General features: G+C 44.0%; 1 protein-coding gene across 4 annotated transcripts in view; it reads left to right on the forward strand.

Moving 5' to 3' along the window:
* Positions 1 to 3,490: 3,490 nt before the first annotated feature.
* HIPK2 (homeodomain interacting protein kinase 2) overlaps positions 3,491 to 22,893 on the forward strand; it is a 183,442-nt gene continuing 164,039 nt past the window's right edge. For all 4 annotated transcript variants that reach the window (XM_072999990.2, XM_072999991.2, XM_072999992.2 and 1 more), the window contains exon 1: positions 3,491 to 3,705. In XM_072999990.2, coding sequence (XP_072856091.1) covers positions 3,696 to 3,705 — 10 coding nt within the window. In that variant the 5' untranslated portion in view covers positions 3,491 to 3,695. The remainder of the gene's footprint in view (positions 3,706 to 22,893) is intronic.

Here is a 22,893-nt window from a genome sequence, read left to right on the forward strand (position 1 = left end):
AACTCAGGACCAGTTGCTTAGGGAAGAAGAATAGCTTCACTGTCATATGTCTACTTATGAGGCAGGTGCAAGTCTACAGGAGCCCAATGCTTCCATGTCCCCATGTTCTTATAATGAGCATTTTGGAAAGTCCCATAGCAAGCCACCCTTTCACTCTTCCTTTGCTAGGTGAGAATTATAATACTGGCCTACTTTGCAGGATGATTGGATGGTTGCTACAAAAAGTGGATATGAAATACAGTACTTTCAATACTGTAAAGAATCATGCCATAATAAGGTCATAAGAGTTGCAACAAGGCTATCTGCTTGGTACACTTACCCCCTAGGGGCAAAAACATTTAGGACCTCCTTTGGCCTTCATTGCCAGGTAGCATGTATGCACTGTGTTGAACAAAAATGTGTTTATTAAGTAATTTATGAAGAAGCAGTGCACGAATTCCCCATTCTTGGAGCATTCCATTTGTCATGGATTGTCCACAGTCCAACTCTGTGGATTGGGACTGTGGTTGCTGTTTTATCATCTTAGCACAGTATCTTTATTATTGTTTTATTGTCATTATTCAACTTCCATGCAGCCATGTATCTTCAATTAATTGATTAGATTAATTGATCAAAAAACTTTTATTGTACCATCCTATGCGTGTTTAATGAGAATCAGGCCCTGTGAGGTTCAGTAGGGATTACTTCCCAGAAAGTGTGCCTGGGAGTGTATTCTCCATTGGCTAAAAGAATGACCCCTTTAATAAGGCAGATTTTTAAAATGCTGTTTTTAGTCCAAGCGCCTGTACGTATTAGAACTGTAGGTGGCAAGCATCACTTCAAGAGGTGTTCTTAGATAGTTCCATCCCACATAGGAGCGGGTGTCTTTTAAGATAATGCCTGATGTGACGTCAGTCTGTATTCTCTTTGAAAAAAGTTGCTCTCTTGCTTTATATATCTTGTGTTTAAGCATAAGCAAGGCTAATCTAGAGGTTAATCAGAATGACTCCTTTTTTTTTTTTACTTTTCATTGTTTTTTTTTAGTTGGGGGAGAGAAGATTTAGAATTGGTAAACGACTGAAAGAAAGCTCTAACAATTCCATGCAAAATGCCATATAAATTCCTTAGAAAGCAAGTTTTGAAATGTTCCTTTTTTGGAAGTATAACTCCTAAAATCCCCAGCTAGCATGGCCACTGTTCACAACAAGGAGGAGTTTGCAGGCTGCAATCTAAAGTAACTTTTCTGAGGTCTGCTTAAAATCTTATTGAAAAGTAACTTGGAAATGTGTACTCTTCTTCAGCTGCCAAGTCCACTACTGTATGCCTGTTCTGCAGAAAAAATTAGCTCACTAGCTAGAATTCTATCTGTGTAGCTCCATGTATAAGTCTGATCATGTCACCAGCCTTGCAGGTAGCGAGCTGTGCCCAACAGGATTTGGGCCATTGTGTGTGATTTTGTTATTTATACTGTACTTCCTTACTTCAAAGCACTGAAAAACTACCAACTAATGATGACCTCTTGCACTCAGAGGCACCTGACAGGCCCTTCGGTGGCAGGCCTCTACAATACAATTCTTCAAAAACATATTGTGAAATACAGCATGTGGAAGTCAGATTAAGCAAACAATTCTCATAACTGCCATCTGTTGCATTCCCAAGACACTTAATCAAATGCACAAGGGTGTGCCCGAGCACACAACAGGACAGCCGGCACAATCATGCACACCAGTTATGAGAGCCTGAATTTGGAATTGCACAAAGCCCTATAGGATTTTGGCCTTTATGTTGATTTTTTAAAAAACCACAACACTTCCAGGAGTCATGCAAAAGCCAGCAAGTGTACTGTGAAAAAGTAGCTATACTGTGTGGGAAGACCTCTGTAAGATTACTTTCTATATAAAGAAAGAAAGGTTTTTCCAGCAGCCCCAGGGGGAATGTCCTGAAGACAACTTCTAAGAAAAGAGTTGGCATGAGCAGGGCAGAAACTGAGCAAAAGGGATGGATGGCTTAAAATGAACACAGGAGGGGGGCTCCCAGCCTGTCATGCTCAATTGTAATCATTCCTTTGATGTGGCTTTTTTTTCGGAGTGGAAGGGGGGGCTCAAAGAAAAAGTGTATCTTTATCTGAGAATACATCCCACAAATAGTTGCCCTGTTTATAACATGCTTTTAAAACGAAGGCAGCCTAGAACTTGTTGTCTGGGGCTCATGATTACAAAACACAAGAGAACAGAACATTTACTTGGAAAGGGGAGGAATGTTCTAGCTTATTTTATTTTATTGCAAAATAAATAACTGCGTTGCAAAATGTGCAGTGTACCGCGGTGCTGTAAAGCCGCTCTATGAAATATCAACGTCTTTAAAGTCGCTATATAAATACATTTTATATAAATAAAGCCTGTCCATGTTTGATATAAATAAAGCTTCATCTACCACCAACTCAAAAGCAAGCTTTAACTTGTCGTTGCGACTGTTCCCCTCCGAGCACCTGACGAGGGTTATCAGCGTCCTTGCGATAGCAAACAGGGAGGAAAAACCCGAGGATAGGTCTCTGCCCCAAGCCGCTTACAGTCGGAACAGCCTTTGCAACGCCTTTTTTTTTTAACCCGAAGCCGCGAACCGGGGACAAAACCTGAGGGCACCCCGGCTTCTTTTTCCCTGCTCCAAAAGGTCTCCTTGCCCCTCCCCTCCCTCCCCCTGTTCCTTGATTGAAATGGGTTGTTCAACAAGATCTCCCCATTATCTCGCCCAAGGCGGGCGCTTTTTGTTTTGTTTTCTCTTTTTTTGGCGATCGCGCGCGCCGGCTCCTCTCTCTCTCCCTCCCTCCCTCCCTCCTGGGGAAACCGCGATCCGTGCCATCGGTATTTGACTATTTGCAAACTCCCTGTGCTCTTTTCTCCCCTCCTCCTCCCTCCCTCTCTCCCTCCCTCCCTTCCTCCCTCTCTCTCTCTCTCTCTCTCAGTCGCCTTCTCCCCCTCGCCTCTAATGCAACTTTTGCAGAAGCCCCTTCCCCTCCCACGACGCAGACAGGCGGGCGGGCGGACAGACATGTTGAGCTGAAAGCTTTTGAGGGGGGAAATCTCTCGAGCCCCCCCATTTCCCCCATTCCCACCCCCCCAAAAAATCCCAAGTCTGGGGGAGGGAACCTCCAGCCACCCTCCGCCCCCCCTTCTCCTCCCCACTTGACCTGTGCACGGTGGATCGAGACCCCCTCGTTCCCCTTCCCCTCCCCTTCCCCAGATCTCTACACAGAGCTCTAGAAATCTATATTTTATTTTAATTCTCTCTTTCCCCCCCCCCGGTCCTACACCGCCCCCTCCCTCCCTCCCTCCCTCCCTCCCCCCGTCCCCCCCCAAGTCTCGCTGGGAGCTGCCGGTGGGGCGGTTGCTGCCGCTGCTGCTGCCGCTGCTTCTGCCGGCGGGGCGGCTTGTTTTATGGAGGGCTCTCCCGCTGGCCGCCGCCGGCGCGCCTCCTTTCGCCCCTTCTTCTGCCGCCGCCCTCCTCGCTGAAAGGCTCGCGCGGAGGAGATGCAGGAGGCGGCCGCCTCGGCTGCTGGACGTTTCGGCGGCGCGGAGAGGAGGCATCGGCTCAAGATGGCAGATTTCTATTGAGTTTAAAAACCTGGCGGCGGCGGCGGGGAAGGGGGGGGATGAAATCCTGCTTCATTTCCCTTTCGTTGCCATGAATAACAGACAACCCTTGCACCGGCGGCCCCGATGTACGAAGGTAAGGGCAGCAGCTTTCTGGGTCTTTTTGTTTCTCTTCCTGCTTTAAGACCTCTCTCTCTTTTTCTCTCTCTGGCTTTCTCTCCGGGTGGGGGAGAAAGGCAGCCGAAGAAGGGGAGAGAAAAATTATGAACGCCCCCCCCCCGATTTTCGGTAACACCCCCCCCTCTTTTAATCCTCTCTCCAGGAGTGCTGGGGGGACGACATTGCTTTGAAATCTATGGAGACGTCGGTTTCCTATAGCAGCGCCTTGGAGATCTATGTATTTTTTTTTTTGGAGGGGGGGTTTCGAAATATTTATGTAGAGAATTAGATTCTTAGGTTTTGCCCTGTGGGCTCCCCCCTCTCTCTCTCCCTCCCTCCTTCCTTCCTTCCTTCTCCCCCCCCCGCACTTCCCCGCCTCCTTCGGAGATGGTCTTTGAAATATTTCTCTCTTCCGATCGGCCAGACAGTTAAGTGGAAGGTAGACTGCGATGGAAGACGTCTCTCTATTTTTTTTTGGAGCGGGGGGGTGGGAGTGTTCCTCACCGCCTGGGTTGCAAAAAAAAAGTCTCCTTTCGGTGCCGGGTGAGAACAATGAAATGGACAGGATCTCGCCTGCAGTCGCCGGTGTCTTCTCTGCGTCTATCAGCCGTCTTTTTTTCCCCCCCTCGGGAACAAAAAAAAATGACATTTAAAGTCCTCCTGGTTTTCCCTGGCAGATCTTTTTCCTTTCCTTTCTTTTTTTCTTTTCTGTTTTCTGAATGATCGTAACGCACAAGGGGACGTGTTTGCATCGGTGGTGCATCGGGATCGCGTAGTTTAATAAAAAAAAAAAGCAGTAGCAAACGGGGAAATTATCTATACAGGTACCTCTATCGATCAGGGAGGCAGACGCTGCCCTTGTGTAGGCGTGCGTGGAGATGTCAAAGGGAGAGATTTTTTTTTGGTTCTGACCGAGGAACTAAAACACGCACATACAGTATTTTTTTTTTGTTCTCCGATCTTGAGCGATCGTCGGTAGTTCTTCCAGTTTTCCAGCTTGAAACAAGCCGGTCTGAATGGGTGGGACCGAGGGGACGGTGAAGTGCATGAAGTTGGGGTTTCATGTTTTAATTGGGGTTGAACTAAGAGGCAATCGGAGGAGGAATTTCTTCCCTTCGTGGAGTCTTGGGCTTGTTTTCTGTTCTCTTTCCCCCCCCCCCCCGGAAAGACAGCATGAGAAAGAAATCCGGTAGAATTGGCATCACCTTGCGCGTTTTGAGATCGCCAGCCTCCATGGGCATGGATTGCGTTATATAAATTACGTGAGGCATTCCCTGTGATTATTCTTTGAAATTCACAAATCGCCTCGTCCTCTTTTTTTTAAGAGCAGAGACGGAAAGGGTGACTTGTTGAGACTGCAGTTCTCTGCGTGGATACCGGCACTTTTTTTGAACCGTACCAGGCAAGAAGGGCGATCAAACTTGGAGAAACCCAGCATTAGTTGCCACCAGATCTCTTTTTTCCATTCTTCCCCCGGTGCTAGAAAGTTGCCGATCCGTCGAGCTGTACAGTAATGGGTCGATGTTGCTTAAAAAAACGCGTGGAGTCTTAAATGTGAAAAAGGTCGCTTTGGTGCATCTTGGCTTGAAAGCACGCTCTCGCAGAAGCGGGGAAAGGGATGGCGTTATTCTTCCAAGGTGTGTTTTTTTCTCGTTCCAGATGGTGAACCTTTCAGGTCAAAAGGTAGCCATTTGGAAAAGAGAAATAATAACAATAATAAGAATTCTAGAAATTATTGATGAGGGGGAGGGGGAAAAGGCGAGCAGGAAACGCGCTCCTGTTGATAGAGAATGCCAGCGAAGAAGAATAGTTGCATTATTTAATTTAAAAATAAAAGATTAAGGCCAGACTACAGAGAGTGTATATTAGCCTGGCGTGGGTTTTTTTTTAAAAGGTTTCCCTTTAAATACCTCTCTGATGCGCCCTCTGCTGGGCGATTGTGTGGCGGCTGGGAATGAAACTGAATAGGAGAAACTGGGGAGCTGTTTTTAGTGGAAATTTCTGGGGGTCCATAGTGGGGATGATACTCTCTAAAAGTATGTTCTAGAGCTTCATTTCCAAACACGTCTTTCTTTCATGTGTACCTCACCCTGCTCCCCCAACATATCACCCTAACGTCTATGGATCTCCCTGTGTCATCCGCACAACAACCTTGCAAAGTTGGGTAACTCCCTCACACCAGTGGTCCGTCACCTGCTCCTGCAGTTTTCGGTGATGAACCTGCCCAGATGAACTAGACTCTGTGGGGAGTGGAGCCCACAGAAACACCGTGACGTACATGTGTGTGTATGTGAGTCAGCTGCTGGTCACTCTTGAGTCATGTTGAAATCTGTGGGGCTGTGATTCAGTGTGGTTGTGTCATGGATTCCAGGAATGCAAAACAGGAGATCTTGTGCTAGACAATATTAGCAAAGTGTAATGAAACCTGACTAATAACAAATCTGCGGAATCCTCGTGACATGAACATTTTAACTGGAGAGGTCAGAGCCCGAAATGGAACTTATTGCATGAAAAAATACATGTGCAAGAGGTGTGCAGACTTGCGTTTTCAGACTACAATTCCCCTTGTTGCTTGTATAGTTCTGAGAATTGTAGACCAAAAATACAAACCTGTACATCTCCAGTCTGTGTATTTCTCAGCTGTAGCCCCTGCCATCACTGGATCGGAGGCAGAGCTGGGGAAAGTTACTTTTTCAGAATAAAACTCAAAGAATTCCTCGTCCAGCAGGGCCAGCTCCAAATTTTACTCCGAGAAAAGTTAACTTTTCCCCACTCTTAGCTGGGTGCATCCATCTTAACCCTGCCCTGTTGTTTCTTTTCTCTTGTCTTATTGAACTTTGTACCTCTCCCTAAAGCACCTGTACAAGTTGACCTTAACTACTATAACTCTCGAAAAGAGAGCCTGTCGATTTTGTAATTTTTTTTTTGAAAAAATACACAGAAAGAAGTCCATTGGGATGGATCGACCAGGACCATGTCCTTGGCACTGTGAGATAATATTTTAAATTTAGGACCAGAACATCTCTAAACAGATGGCTTAAGACTGATTCCTGTCCCATGTGATTCCTACCCACCCCAAACACCAAAGTTTAGCACAAGTACATAAGAAGACATATAAATAGCTCAGTGGTTTAGGTATCTGGCTGCTGAGCAAGAGTTCAGTTCCCCACTGGGCCTCCTTGACAGGGGGCTGGACTTGATGAGCCGCAGGGTCCCTTCCAGCTCTGTAATTCTACAAACCTCGCTGGATCACAGCAAAGGTTCATCATTCTAGCTCAATGATTTGTTTCTCCTCATTTTTAAGGTTTCTAAAGAATTTGAGTATATTTACACTACATAATAATAGTAGTTTGATGCCACTTTGAACTGTTCCAGCTCCAGCCAGTGGAATCCTGGGATCTGTAGTTTGCTGAGGTCCTTCAGATTCCTCCAGAGACAGCTCCAGGGTGATCCAAAGAATCTCAAGAACCTTGGCAGACCTCATATCCGAAGACCTCGTGGGATGGAGCCATGGCAGTTCAAGCAGTATCAAATTGCTTTAACTTCAGTGTCATAAAAAAAAACCTTATGCAGGGCTGCAACTAGTGTAGGGAAACCCCAGCTTTGCCCCAGAGCATGAAAATTTAGAGAACCCTAAAATTTGCAGGTGAATCTGTTGGTAGGAAAATAAATAACCTGATTCACTCTCCTTTTTTGGGGGGGGGGAGCTTGTTTTTCTTTCAGCGTAGAACACCATGTTCTTCTCCCCTCCTTCTCCCCCCCTTTTGGGGTTCAAGGCAGAACAGGTGGGATATAATTTCCCAGTGCCAAAACACCTAGTTGCAGCTCTGATTCTAACACAGCTCCTCCCTTGAAATGAACACAGTTACATCTTCCCACTCATGTTCCTCACAGCTGGTAGAGAAAGATATACTGCCTCTGACACTTGAAGTGATATATACCCATTTTGTCTAGCGACCACTGCTATCTTCCTCCTTCATGGATTTATCTAATCCCCCTTTTACGCTATCTGAAGTTGGTGGCCATCATTCTATCTTATGACCATAAATTCTATAATTTAATTTTGTGTTGTGTGAAGAAGTCCTTCCCTGTAACCATCAGCACAATTTTTAATTATCCCCTCCAGAATATATGCCTTCCTAAAATACTGACTAAGGGTAATCTTTTGACATATACTCCCCAAGAAGTACAAGACCTAAGGTTTGTCTTCTGGTTTTACTCTTTCTTAGGAACTGTTCGGCATCTTCTGCAATGGGTGGGTCCTACAACTGATCCGGTTTCCCTCTGTAAGATATGTTTTCAAAGACTTCTATGTGTCATTCCTACCACATTTTTCAGTATCCACTTAAAGGCAGATGCTTAGAAAATGCAAGTGCTCTGTGCGCCACAATCTGGGTTGTTGGTGTGATTGAGAGTTTAAGAAGGTTATTTGGGGGGGGGGGGCGGATACCACAACTCCCACTAGACTACAACATCTAGAATGGCTCGGAGACACTGGCTCTGCTGTGAGGAATTCTGGTAGTTATAATCCAAAAACATCACTTTCTTGAACAATTTTGCCACCCTAGGAACACTCAGTTGGGGTAAATTCACCTTTAAAACACCTCAAACAAGCACCACAACTATGGAGCAGAAGATAAATTGAGATACAAAGGGTGACAATCAATATTGTGTGAGAAATACCACAGCGGACATTGCCAGTGCTCAGTTTCCCCTGATCATAATAGCGCAAAGACACCGAGAACAGAAGAAATTGCTTCAGAAGGAGTCAGACCATAGGTCTGTCCAGACCAATATTGTCAACACGGAACAGCAGCAGCTCCCCTGTCTCTCAGGCCAGAGTCTTTCTCGGCCTGACACCGTGTGTCTGGGACTGTTTACTTTTAGAACAGAGGAACTGCCCCTTCCAGCTCTTGCTGCATACATAACTACAGTCGCTGAATGACAAATGCAATATTTTTCCTTGTTACGAATAAATTATATAGATTAGGGAGGGGAAATTACGTAAAGTACGTTATTCTGGTAAGTTCTTGGAAATTTGGTTTTTCAGATATTTTCCTTAATGGGGGACAGATGGCTAGGAAAGAGAACGGAGGGAGGTAATTTTGCGTATTTGTGCAGGAAGGAAGAAGATACAGATACCGCGAGGTTGGGACAGAAGCACTAAGTAAGCAGAAGAGTAATGAAACATGACATTTTCTTTGGCCAAAAACTTCTTGATCTCACACAGCATTAGGAGGCAGTTGAGCAAGCCAGCCAAGAATCACATTCCTCAGTTTTCCCAGGTGAGGGAAGCAGTTGTATGTCCATTCACCTGCAAGATGGATGGTAAGCAATGACGGAAAAACTGCTACATGATTGCTTTTGTCTATATTATTTCTTTTAGTTATGTTTTTATTAATTACATTTTTATCCCACCCATCTAGTGACAGAGCACTACTCTTGGCAGCTGACAGCAGTAATAACAACAGCAACAACAACAACCCATCCACCAAACATACACACGCCCAGAGTGGCCTTACGCTAGATGGACAGTACACGAATCAAACAAACAAGCAAGCAAACAAACAAATAAACAACTAATAGAAAATGACAAAACCAAATTGAAATACATGAGTGAGGAAGGGAAATCAAAGAGGAGGATTTTTCTAAATGTCTTTTTGAAAAGATCAGCTTTCTCATGTTTCCTCAGGCTAGAAGGGAAGGAGCCTGGTGTATCTGTGATCTCAGCACGCAACACTTTCTACAATGTTGTGGCCACCACTGAGAAAGCCCAGTTTTCTCAGTGGTGAGTTTTCTGGGTCTCTCTAGGGGTGACCACTCATAACCGTGAAGCCTGAATAGATTAGGTGCCCGCCGGCAGACAATCTTAAGGAAAAATGCTCTGATAGGTAAGAAGTTCCTAAACCACTGAGGACTTGATAAGTTAACATTAACACTTTGAATTTGGCATAGAAGGAGATAGGTAGCCAGTGCAAGTGAGCTAGGACTAGGGAGATGTGATCATACTTCCTTGACTGCAATACTAATCTACCATTTTCCCAAATAGGATGTTGACCTTAGTATTTCATATACCGTATTTGCCAGCGTACAAGACGGCTGGGCATATAAGATGACCCCCCCCCAACGTTTCCACTCAAAATATAGAGTGGACGGCTCTGCTGCAGCGCCGCCAGCAGCTGCCCAGGGCTCTGCCCTGGAAGTTCATGGCCGGCGATGAGGAGGAGGGGGAGCGGCCGGGCAGGCGGCGGCAGAAGAGAAGGAGGAGGGGAAGCGGCTGGCTTAGTGGTGCGGGGCGGCGGGCAGCCCGGCGGCAGGCTCTGGCCACTCAGGCATGGCCGGCTCTGCTTCCCTCCCTCCGTTCGGACCGACTGCCTGCCTGCCTGCCCGCCTGCCTTCCTCCCTGGCTGGTGCGGCCCTGCGTCACTCACTCAACGGCGGCGGCTCCTTCCTGGCCCAACTGAAGTGCACCCGGTGTATAAGATGACCCCCCCCCCCACTTGGAGGCATGTTTTTTTGGGCAGAAAAAGTTGTCTTATATGCCGGCAAATACGGTACTTTGATGTATCCTTTTTTTAAAAAAAAATAATTTTATTTACCTTATAGAAAATAAGCAGAACCCCCCTCCCAAAAATACATGTAACTAAAAACAGTCAATAACACAACCATCTTAATTATACTTAATAGTCATACTTATTCCATTAAATTGAAGTAAAACGTAGTGTTCCTCTTCACCAGGACCAATAAAGATTTACTTAGATTTATCCTTGCAGTAATGTTACACATAGATTTGAATTAGAGTTGTGCAGATTTGTGTTTTGGATGATAACTCCTAGAATTCCCCTGGCAGCATGCTGAATTATTGCCTCTCTATGGTGTATTCTAGGTAGAGTCTGAAGTTGCAGGATTGTGATCTAAAAGCACCCCGTGTATTCTTGCTAGAATTGAGATCTGAACTGGTAGTGTTTAATTCACTACATTTAGTCATTCATGTGTTTGATTCTCTTCCAAATGACCATCTGATTGAGACAATGGAAAAATGACATTTGTCTTTAATTGAACATCCCAGTATTTCCAATGTCAACATGGCCATTTTACGATGCTGTGCTCTGTTCGATGAGATCTGGCCAAGATATTCAGCAATGTTTCAGCATGTCTACAAATCATGAGAGTGTAAAACGTGTTATTCTAAATGAAAATCGTGATACTTAGGGTGCCACATACTAGTTGCCAAGCTAGATGGAACAGGATGGCCTTCAGAAACTTTGTGAAAAATAACTAAACTGCAAAAGGGTATGAGGAACTTCTAGATAGCTCAGTGGAGCCAGAGGTTGGAAGTTTGTTCCCCAATATGCCTCCTTGACCAGGAGATCCATGGGGTTCCTTCAGCTCTGCAGTTCTAAGTTGTCATTGATGATGATGATGAAATACTATAGCTCAGTGCTTATTTAGGAAGTTCTGTTTGTTTCTCTGGGACAAGAGATCAAAAATGTTACTTTTCCAAGTCTTCCACAGCTGGCTAGGGGATTCTGGGAGTGTCAACAATGAAAATAACATCTATGAGCGTTGGCGTTGTAAGGCATATAGTTTGAAACCTACAGGAGCTTGTTTGCTAGTCAGCATAGAATATACAAGCGATTTCCAAACGAATACACAACATTTGTGGAGGTGGGGAAGGGCTCTAGAAAAGATCAGAAGGTAGAAATCCAAAACAGTTCCAACACCCCACCCCCATGAGATTCATTTTGTCCCAAGAGCTCACAAAACTTGGAAGTGGTCCTACACTTTGCCATCTGAAGCAAAGTGCCACCATAGTATTTTTTTTTCTAGTCTCTTTGACACCACCATGTCTGTGACTGAAAAAAAATGCTGGGGTGTGGCAAAGGGACAATTTTCTACTCTTGAAAGCCTCCAGGAACAGTGTTTTTGCCATAAAATGTTAGACAGGATCTAGAGACGAGAAAACAACAAACAAAAAGAAAAAACAAGAGAACATTAAATAGAATTTTAGAAAGTAGCCTTTAAAAAAAAATATATTGTCCCTGGACTCTCAGAGAGAGTGTCTGTAAATTCATTCAGTCCATAGTTTAATATTATCTGATTGTACTACTATTTAAACTGTAAGCAAAGCCATCGCAATAAATCATTATTTTTGGTACATGTGCTAATCAGTGGGAAATTGCTCTAGCTTCAAAATCTGAAGCTTAACATTGCCTTTGGTCCAGTAAGTAACAAAACAAAACATTTCATTTTGGTATAGTAGGCAGCATTGCATCTTTTTAGGAAGACACTGGCTGATTCATCTAAAAGTGAACAATCCAGTGCAGACAAAATGCTTCCTTATGACATACTTTGTAGCTATGTTGGCAGGTGACTTGTTGCAGTGTAATGATTTTATATTCGAAAAATGTTTGACATTTGTAGGCAGCAATGTACTTTTAAATTAATGTGCCTTAGAAATTAATTTAAAGGATGGCCAACAGGGTTGGATCCTGCATGCCAAGGTCTCAACTTGAGCTACTGAACTTACTGGGTGACCTTAGGCAACTCTCTCAGCCTAGAGATGTAAAACTTCTGAAAATTTCCATTCCCCCCCCCCTGGAAATAAACAGGGGGGAAACTTTTCTTCTGTAAAAAATTGGAATTTTTTGGAGATTTTACATCTCTGTCTCATCCTTATGTATCTTCCAGAATTTTTGTGAGGAGAGCCTTGTATATGTACCACTTTTCACTCACTGAAGGAAAGGCACAATAGAAATGTAATTAATTCAGGTAATAAGCGAGCAAAATAAATTGTTCAGTGATTAGATAATCCTACTGTGTTCTCTACGCATACACACACCCTTTGGTTGAATATCTCTTTGGCCATCCACTCAGCTTACGTTACTGACTAGGCGTGCTAATGTATTCCTTTCACACACACCCTACTCCACTTTTCCCTGTTCTTGTTCTTCTTGCCAATTTAAAATTTTAATTACTAAAAATTGGGAAGAGAGTAGTAGAAGTCGTACCCAGATTAGTTAAATGCTGATGTTTTAAGAAATACTGTTTGAGCAGATTTATGGAACCACTGTGGCATATTAGGAATCTTTAGACATTTGGCCTTCAAAGAGGTCAATAGGCCAGAAATTCTATTTCAGAGAAAGAGGGAAGGACTGTGTTTCCACTTGGCTATTTTGCAGATCAACACTTTTTTTTTTTTTTAGAATCAGGAGAGGACTTTCAGTAACCAAAGGTCTCCCCCCCCTTCAAACAACCCACTGTTCATTTCTGGCTCCCCAAACTGTCAAATACTATTGGGTTACTGACGTGTTAGATCAATACCATTCTCTGCTGTGTGTAACACAGCTTCCATAAGGTCAATAGCCATACTGCAAGATTCCAGTGCTGTTAATTGGATGTGTTAATAACATGGCTATCAATAAAGGACAGATGGCATCTGGGAGGGGGCACCTTTTCCCAGCTATCGGCTCATTTCCCCACAAAAGGATCCTATGTCATTTTGTTATTTTATGGCCCTTTTACACAAACGTGATCGTGCGGAAAGGCCTTGAAGTGCCAGAAAGTGGCTTTGTTTATCATAAGCAGCATCATGTACTCCTGAGAAATAGGAGGGCAGAACAGTGTGTATAACGTAGCGGCTTACACTTTGATCTGCAAGCTGTGGTGCAGAATTGTGGAATCCTTCTAAGAAGGGACAATTGGTGGGTACCCACAGTTGTTTGATTGAGACAAGACATGGAAACTTAGAATTCGAAACCCCGAACTACGCACTGCACCCATCTAGCCCAGTTTTATCTACTTGGACTGGCAGAGTCTGTGTGGAATATCAAACAGAGGTCGGTGTGTATGGGAAGTTATCTTATTCAGATTTGCAGCATTGGTCCATTGAGCTTAATCTGGTCTGTACCGAGTGTGGGGAATCTATTTCTGCCTATGTTTAGCTTCAGAAGAGTTCTTGAGAGCCACATTCCAAGAATGGGTGGGATCCAGTGAAAAGAGACCAAAAATACCAGCCTCCTTTAGCTTAACAGGCCGATGGGCATTTCACTTTTTGGAAATGGGCAGGGAAAAATACTGTACAAAAGTTAGGAGATAAGTGATCATGGTCACCAAGTGATAGCCGAGGGGTGTGGTTCCTTGGGCCAGATTAGGCCCTAAGACCATGGGTTTCCCACCCTTAACCTGCATTCTCCAGGGTTGTAAGAGGGGGCCTTTCCCAAGCCTCACTTGATGATGCAAAAATTTGAGATTTTCTGTGTATACCTGGGGTGCTCTACTATCAAGCTGTGGCCATTCTCTTTGCTTGATGAAGCAAATTGAGTGCTTTGTGCAAAGCGATATTAATGACCTGTTTGGGACGGAGAACGCTTTGAAAGACTTGGAAAAGTGGCTAACTTTATATGAACTTCCGGGAAATACAGTCTCTTCAGTGCAGTATTGCTGAATGCACAGAATGTAATTCTGTTTTGTTTCAGAGAAATAGATTATTAGCTTACATAATTATAATTTAGAAGCCCCCCCGCCCCCCGACAGCCTGACGTGGCATCTGCCTGCATGCGTAGGTGACTATACATCCAACAGTGGAAAAATGATACTGGCACTTTTTAAAACGAGGCAAAATTGCGAATTATGCTCTGTAATTGGACTTTTCAGATGCATGCTGCTGAAAAAGGCTTGTGGTTTAAAATGTGCTCATCTGGCGTATGGGCTGATTTTATAATTGAATCATTTTGTTTTATTAGATTATATAATTATAAGTTTGTATGTTAGATTGTTTTTCCCTTAACATATGGGCATTGGTGTGCTGCAGTCATGATTTCTTTTGATAAGTTTATGTGTAAATTAATTATTACTGTATTATGATTCGTTGCTTCTTTATCAGACACACACCTCTTATATCAATAAGGTGACTTCAGGCTGATCATTATTTCTCTCCTTCCACAAATAAATCAGACTCTGTGTGTGTGTGTGTGTGTGTGTAAGGGCTGAATAGGAATGGCTGGGGAGTTCTTATTTCTGCTTCCAGCATCAGCCACCTGAAACGGTTGCTTCACCTCACCTAATGGTAGGCCTGACAGATATGTTCAGGGCTACAATATTGAGGATGTTAAATATTAAGATTCCTACCTTACAGGAGTGGTATGAGAATTATATACTGTATATAGAATCCCTTTAATCCTAAAATGTACCATAGAAATGCCACAGATAACTATCACAGTAATTTCATTTATCCCAGTAGCCCAGAGCATATATAAAACAGGAAAAAATCTGGGCTTTTTTTCAGTAAGCAGCTCTTTAACAACTTTTTAGCTCAGGATGAGGAAATATTAGTCCTCCAGGTGTTTTGGACTTCAGCTCCCAGGAGCCCTTGCCATCATGGCCAGAGGATAATGGAAGCTGCAATCCATATAGGGAACAGTGGTTCCCAACTTTGTGTAACCCAGGAGTCCTTGGACTGCAACTCCCAGCAGCCTTTACCACCAGCTGTGCTAACTGAGGTTTCTGGGAGTTGCAGTCCAAGAACACCTGGGGTCCAAGAACACCTGGGTTACCCACGGTTGGGAATCATGGATACAGAGCACTGAAAATTTCTTCTCAGTGTTTTATTCCTGCGTGGAATGTGTGGCCCTCCTGATGTTGTAGTACTGCACTTTCCATCATCCCTTGTCATTGATTGTGCCGACTACAGCTGAGGAGAGTGAGACCCTAACAACAGCTAGTGGGCCTCAGGCTCCCCACCCCTGCTGTAAAAGGATGTTGACAGAGAGCTGTTTAGCGGTAGACATGCAGTCATTCCAGATAAATCGTGCATTTTGGATACATTTTTGTTTTGTTTTCATGTTGCTGGAGAAGAGAAATGAAAGGGTATGAAACAGATGTAGCAAAACAAGCCAGAAAAGCATATTGAAGCTAATGGTGCATGGTTTGGTTTTTAGCTGCCTTATTCTTAATCAAGAGCCGGAAATATATTGGCATTATGCTGCAGCATCGGGGCAAAATCCAATAGGCTCATGGTAGCTGGATGATCACAATGGCCCTTTAAAAATCAATAGGCCAGTTTCCCACAAAACCATATTGATTTACATCACCAGAACAAAATGAGCCTGGGAACAGAACCTAGTCATAGAAGAGTTCTTCGGTTATACTTGTGCCTACATATATACATATGCCTGGTTCTTATGGTTTATATTTCTAGGTGTGAGGTAGATTTCCCTCATCAGAAGAGAATGTTGGTGGGGTGGGTGGGAAAGAGGAAATTAAATTTTTGAGAGAGATCCAGTGATTAACGAGGAAAAAAAAGAAGGAGCCAGGCTTTGACCATGTGTTACTAATTTTTATTAGTTCCGTATATGTGTCTTGAAAGCCAGTTTGGTTTAATGGACAGAGGATCAGATTAGGACTTGGGAAACCTGGATTCAAATCCCTGTTTGGACGTGGAAACTCACTGGGTGGCTATGCTAAATTATCCTTGCAAACCTCACATAGCTCAAAAACCCAACTTCAACAGCACATAACAGCAATAGTAACAACACATTCATGACACTTTTTTTCCTTCAGTGACTTCCATGTGAAGATCCTGGCTCCCCATTTCATCCTCTCAACAGCCCTGTGAAGTAGATAAGGTAGAGGGGAAATGACAAGTTTTGTGACTTCATTAGATAAAATCAGTTCCTATAACCTTATTTTAAGTCTGGAAAGAAATTTTGCTCTGGGAAAGTATGTTCAGTGAGAAGTTTGCTGAAGATCTATGAACCCTGTTTAGGGTCATCTGAGAATAATGACTTGCACTTGGGACAAATCATATTCATTGTATAAAGAGCCTAAAGATAGACTTTATAGATTTTTATATAGATTTCTAAGGAGATTAGCTGTGTTAGTCTGTTAGTAGCAAAAACAACAAGATCTTAAGATATCGGAAAGACAAACAGGTTGCATCTGAAGAAATAAGCCAAAGTCTGTGAAAGCTGATGCTAACCGAGAGTTGTTTGTGTCCACAATGCCACAGGACTCTTTGTTGTTTTCTTAGAGGTTCCTTTTGTTTTTTTGGTTTTGAATTTCACCCATTCATTGCTTTGTAATTCATCTTGCCACTGTCTGAATGTGGCACACCTGAGGTCCCAGAAGTGTATCAAAGGATGTTCCTGCAGTCTAATATTTGTTGACTGATTCAGAGAGAAAGAGAGATCATTGTATTGTACTGTACTTTAGTTCTGTGTGTTTCTGTTTGCTTTGCTTATTCCTTCTCCTTGACAACTTTTATAGCAGTTTAGAGCATATTTTTAGCAGTGGTGGGTGGTAGATTTGTATGCAGGAGATTTGTGAAATTAATATCCGTACTTTCTGTAAGTTCTGCATAGTGGTGGAAAGTGGAATAAGAAATGTCCCATTTCCAGGGGAGGAGAGATTTCTGCAGGAGCCATGCTTCAAACATATCAAAGCTGACATTGAAGTCCGAGAACGGCTGGGGTAGGTGGCGCAGAGAGGCTTCAAGCTCCCCGGTCCACCCCCCAGCCTGTCTCCGATGCCGGTAGCCTCCCCGCGCCGCCTACCCAGGCCTAGGTGTCCGAGAACGGCCGGGCTAGGCAGCGCAAGGAGGCTTTAAGCGGCGGGGACAGGCTAGGGGGTGGATCGGGAAGCTTGAAGCCTCCCCGCGCTGCTTACCCAGGCCGTTCTCGGACTTCTGGAAGTCCGAGAACGGCCGGGGTAGGCGGCGCGGAGAGGCTTCAAGCTCCCCGGTCCACCCCCCAGCCTGTCTCCGCCGCTTAAAGGGTAACCGGCGGTTGGTGGGATCCAAGCCCGGGATGCCTGAAAGGCATCCCAATCCCACCACCCTCCCCCCGCAGCTTGGATCCGAGCCACAGCGGCTACCCCAGCCATGGCCGGACTCTAGGGAGTCCAGCCATGGCTGAGGTAGCCGCCATGGGTCAGATCCAAGCCGCGGGGGGGGGAGGGAAAAAACGGATAATCCGTTCCAATTGGAACGGATTAACCGGTTTTCAATGCATTCCTATGGGAAATGGTGCTTCACACAACGATGTTTTCACATAACTTTTTTTTTCTGGAACCAATTAACATCGTTATGCGAGGCACCACTGTATGTCTCAAGTTATCTGACTAATTTCCTGGCCTTATTCAAGTCACTTGTTTTGTATCTCACAAATAGGATTAAAGGTGGCCGTGGTTTTGTCAGGACTGTGGCTAAGTATATACCGACTGATCTCCAGTCAAATAGACAAGTCCTTGCCGCCATCTTAGGATGTATGAAATAGCTTCACGTACAAAGAGACAGGGAGAAGAGGGCTGGTGAAGGAAGGCAAATATGATAAAAATAATTAAGCTCTTTATAAATCAGCAGTGCTGTCCCTATATTTAAACAAATAACAATGTCAGGATTATTGTTAAATCTGGCCTACAGTTTCACATGGAAAAGCTCGCTCTGTGTTCAGTTTTTCTCTTTAGAATAGGACCACACTGTTTCTTTACTAACTCTTAACAATTAGATTCAGATGTATTTTTTGTTGACCTGTATATAAACCTGGCCTTAGGCTATGGAACACCCTCCCCGCTGAGGTGTGAATAGACCCAACTTTGCAAATATTTAAGCAGCCTTAGATGAAGCCCAAGCCAGAATTAAGATTGCTGGAAGAAATATCAACAACCTCCGATATGCAGATGATACCACTCTGATGGCAGAAAGTGAGGAGAAATTAAAGAACCTCTTTGTTGTTGTTTAGTCGTTAAGTCGTGTCTGACTCTTCATGGCCCCGTGGACCAGAGCACGCCAGGCCCTCCTGTCTTCCACTGCCTCCCTTTCACTCTCATTAAGAACCTCTTCATGAGGGCGAAAGAGGAGAGTGCAAAACAAAAGGTCTGAAGCTCAACATCAAAAAAACTAAGATTATGGCCACTGGTCCCATCACCTCCTGGCAAATAGAAGGGGAAGATATGGAGGCAGTGACAGATTTTATTTTCTTGGGCTCCATGATCACTGCAGATGGTGACAGCAGCCATGAAATTAAAAGGCGCTTGCTTCTTGGGAGGAAAGCGATGACAAACCTAGACAGCATCTTTAAAAGCAGAGACATCACCTTGCCGACAACGGTCCACATAATCAAAGCTATGGTTTTTCCAGTAGCAATGTATGGAAGTGAGAGCTGGACCATAAAGAAGTCTGACGGCCAAAGAATTGATGCTTTTGAATTGTGGTGCTCGAGGAGACTCTTGAGAGTCCCCTGGACTGCAAGGAGAACAAACCCATCCATTCTGAAGGAAATCAACCCTGAGTGCTCACTGGAAGGACAGATCCTGAAGCTGAGGCTCCAATACCTTGGCCATTTCATGAGAAAAGACTCCCTGGAAAAGACCCTGATGTTGGGAAAGTGTGAAGGCAAGGGGAGAAGGGGACGACAGAGGACGAGATGGTTGGACAGTATCATTGAATCCACCAACATGAATCTGACCAGGCAGTGGAAGACAGGAGGGCCTGGCGGGGCCACGAAAAGTTGGACATGACTTAACGACTAAACAACAACAAAATGGATTTATTTCGAGCCCTTTAAGAAAATTCTTTCTTTTGCATTTTTAAATAAAGGAATTATTTTAAAATCTGGTTCTTTTCTCAGGTGTGCTATTTTTACTTAGTTATTTTTGGCTAACCTGTGTTTCTAAAAAAACCTCCTATGCTCCTGTCCAATTATGTCACTGATTTAGAAAACGTGTTAGATGTTTTATTTAGTCAAGAGCCATGGTGTGTAGGCAGTATCCCAAAAGTGGTTAATTACTGTTTGTATAAACAGGGAAGCAAAAGAAAGAAGGCACAAGCAGGGGAAAAAAATGAGAGCAAGAAAGGAGACAGACAAGCATTCATAGAGAAGAAAATGGCAAGTGGCCCTGGTATCAGCGGCCGTTGGACATGTCTCTGAGCCCAGCCTGTAAGGGAGAGGTGGTGAGTAGAGAGGTAAAGACAGAGATGCTTGAGCAAAAGAGGACAGGGGTTGCAGCTAACTAGTACAGCACCTCCCTCCTCAAGAAGACGTATGTGCAGGCAGAGGCAGTTATACTCCCTCATGCTGCTAAAGCCTCTTTTTGGATCGCTGTGCAGAACACCAGCTCTGTAGAACAGCTGTGTCCCTGGCACAATAAAGGATGGGGTATGGAGGTCCCAGGTTCCCTATCCCCTGAAACAACCACCTCACCAGGGATATAAGGGCAAGGCTGGCCCTGCTCAGTCTAGAGATTATATCACTACCCACAGTCTTGCCATAACTAGGGGCGGGGTTTGCATACTTTTAGAATTAGAACTGTAAAAGTAGGAGGAGGAGCCTCGTGGCACAGTGGTTAAACCGCTGTACTGCAGCCAAAACTGTGCTCACGAACTGGGGTACAAATCCCAGGTAGCCGGCTCAAGGTTGACTCAGCCTTCTATCCTTCCAAGGTCAGGTCGGTAAAATGAGGACCCAGCTTGCTGGGGGGGGGGGCAATGTGTAGCCTGCATAATTAAATTGTAAACCGCCCAGAGAGTGCTTGAAGCGCTATGGGGCGGTATATAAGCAGCACGCGCTTTTTTGCTTTTAAAGCTGATCAGTTGTCTTTAACATGAGCAGTCAAGGTTAGCATTGACCCAGGAATGAGAACTGTTTTTGTTTGTTTGTTTGTTTGTTTTTAAGTTTATAGCTCTCAGGCTATCTCAGCCTGCCCAGGGTTATTGCAAGAGCTGTACTATAGAAAAATAGTGTTGTCCATCTCTGTCATGGATACAGGGATCAGGTAGATATTGGGAAGGGCTAAGGCTGGGAGAAATAAGCAGGGACGTCAAATAGGGGAATGATCAAGTTTACAAGATAGAAATTGGCTCAGGAACTTCAGTGTACCACCTTCATTGACTCCCACTTAGCTCCTCTTGCAAGTACAAATGGCTAAAGAAAGTAAACCTGACTTGTTTTGGGTGCTCTCTGAATGGGGTTCTGAATCATTAACCCCCCCCCCCCGATTTGTAAACTAAGAAAAATGACGATTTTTGGACTTAGTTTATAAAGGCTGGAATGGGATTCGTGCTGGAATACACTGTACTTTCAGTAAATTGTTTCTTGTCCTTTAACTGCTCAGACTAGCAGGAGGAACCAAGTTATATACCTGGAGACTAGTTGCTTATGATGATTGTTATGTGGAGCAATTCTGTGCATGTTTACTCAGAAGTAATTCACACTGTCCTCAGTGGAGTTTAGTCCCAAAGCAAAAAGCAAAGTGTGCTGCTTATATACCGCCCCATAGCGCTTCAAGCACTCTCTGGGCGGTTTTACAAGTTATTTATGCAGGCTACACATTGCCCCCCCAGTTAAGGATGCCTAAGGGACTATAGTGCCAGTTTTTGAATTCCTCAGGAGTCAGTGAAATACTTCCTGCATGCAAATGTAAGAGTGTGTGTCCACATTTGACCAGCATTACAATAATAAATCAGAAAGATTTCAGTACCCTGTCTTTTCTTACTATCTTCAACTCTAGTTCTTGTAATTAATTGTTGCTTAAATCCTTTCAGTGTCTTAACATTTCGAAGTTGTTTTTCCACTTCCCAAAGTCAAGTGATCAGACTCCCAAGTATGATTCAGTGACATTTTACATCAGATTTCTGTGTATATAAATTTCATGAGTGATCCCTGGAAAGGCATCTACTGTTAATCTCTAGGATGAAACTGTACTTTTGGTCTGAGTCCCGAATTAGATTATTCCGGCATCTTTGAAGTAGTGGCTTCCTGTTGTTATTACAAGTCAGAGACTTTTGATGGAAAACAAGACTATTTCCTTGTGATTTAGCTCTCTAAAGATTATAAATGTGATAAATCAGTAGGTCAACCTAGAATCTTCGGTCACAGTGTTGCAAATAGATGACTATACACCTTGATAGAAGTGCTGACCATTGATTTGTGATTAGGACCAATTAACTCACTTTTGGAGGTTACTTCTGTGTAAAACTGCCTAGCACAGGTTTAAAAATATGGGGGAAAGATTTATGTGAATAGAACCTTTACTATGAAGATTTTGTTCTAGGATATTTCTTATTATGTTGAGGCTCCATTTTAAGATACACAACTAGGGATCTATTTTTATTAATCTCATGGAACTAATACTCTGGAAAGAGTCATTGACTGTGGAGATTTCCTGTACTGAGTTTCCTGGATTTGACAGCTCACATGTTGAACGTCAGCCTGGCTGGTCGTCCCCCCCCCCCATGGCCATGATGAATAAATGTTTGACATAAATACCTATATCTTTCTCTTCCAGTTTCACCGCATACATTTTTATCACATTTTCCTTACATAAAATAAGTCATTAAAATCGTAAGTCCCTCATTAAAATAAGTCATAAAAGCAGCCAGCACCAAATAGGTAACATCTTAAGGAATATTGTCGTGCCACAATTAGGGCTGGCTCTGCCATTAGACGTAGTGAAGCAGCCACCACAGGCCTGAGTCGGGGGGGGGGGCAGCTCCCCACCATTGCCCTTTAGATAACCTGTTCTGTACCCTTAAGCTGCTGCCCCTCCATGGGATGGTGCAAGCTGTCCCTTCACCCGTGTTCAGGAACCATTATGGTACCAGCCTAGTTGGATTCACTGTGTAGAATGTGCCAGCGTCTGTAAAAATAGCCATGCCAGCTGGAGGGCTCTGGAAAGTGTGACTCCCCCCTCCCAAATTTAACTTTTCCAAAACGGGAGAATGGGCACTATCCTGTGCAAAAGGTCTTGAGCTGGCTTTATTTATTTATTTTGTTTATTTAAAATAGTTTTACCGTGCCTTTCTCCTCGAAAGGACCCAAGGCTGTAGCAGAAAGAAACCAGAACATTACATGTGGGGGAGCAGCACTGACTGTCAAACTATGTACAGTATCATGTTTGAAAATCTGGGATGGTTTTACATTGCAGGGTAGCAATAACTTTGTGGCCTCTTTGTGCATAGCTTCGGGGGTGGCTCCTGGATTCGTCTCTGAGACTGGGTGCCCAGGCTTCGGGAGTGGCCAGGAGTGTCTTTGCACACTGAGAACTAGTGTGCCGGCTGCGCCCTTTCCTGGAGAGGTCCGATCTGACCATGGTGACACGTGCCCTGGTTACAGCTTGGCTGAATTATTATAATGCATGCTACCTTTGGAAACTGTTTAGAAACTCCAGT

Source organism: Pogona vitticeps, chromosome 5, assembly GCF_051106095.1.
Source record: "Pogona vitticeps strain Pit_001003342236 chromosome 5, PviZW2.1, whole genome shotgun sequence".
In the NCBI taxonomy this organism is placed as follows: Eukaryota; Metazoa; Chordata; class Lepidosauria; order Squamata; family Agamidae; genus Pogona; species Pogona vitticeps.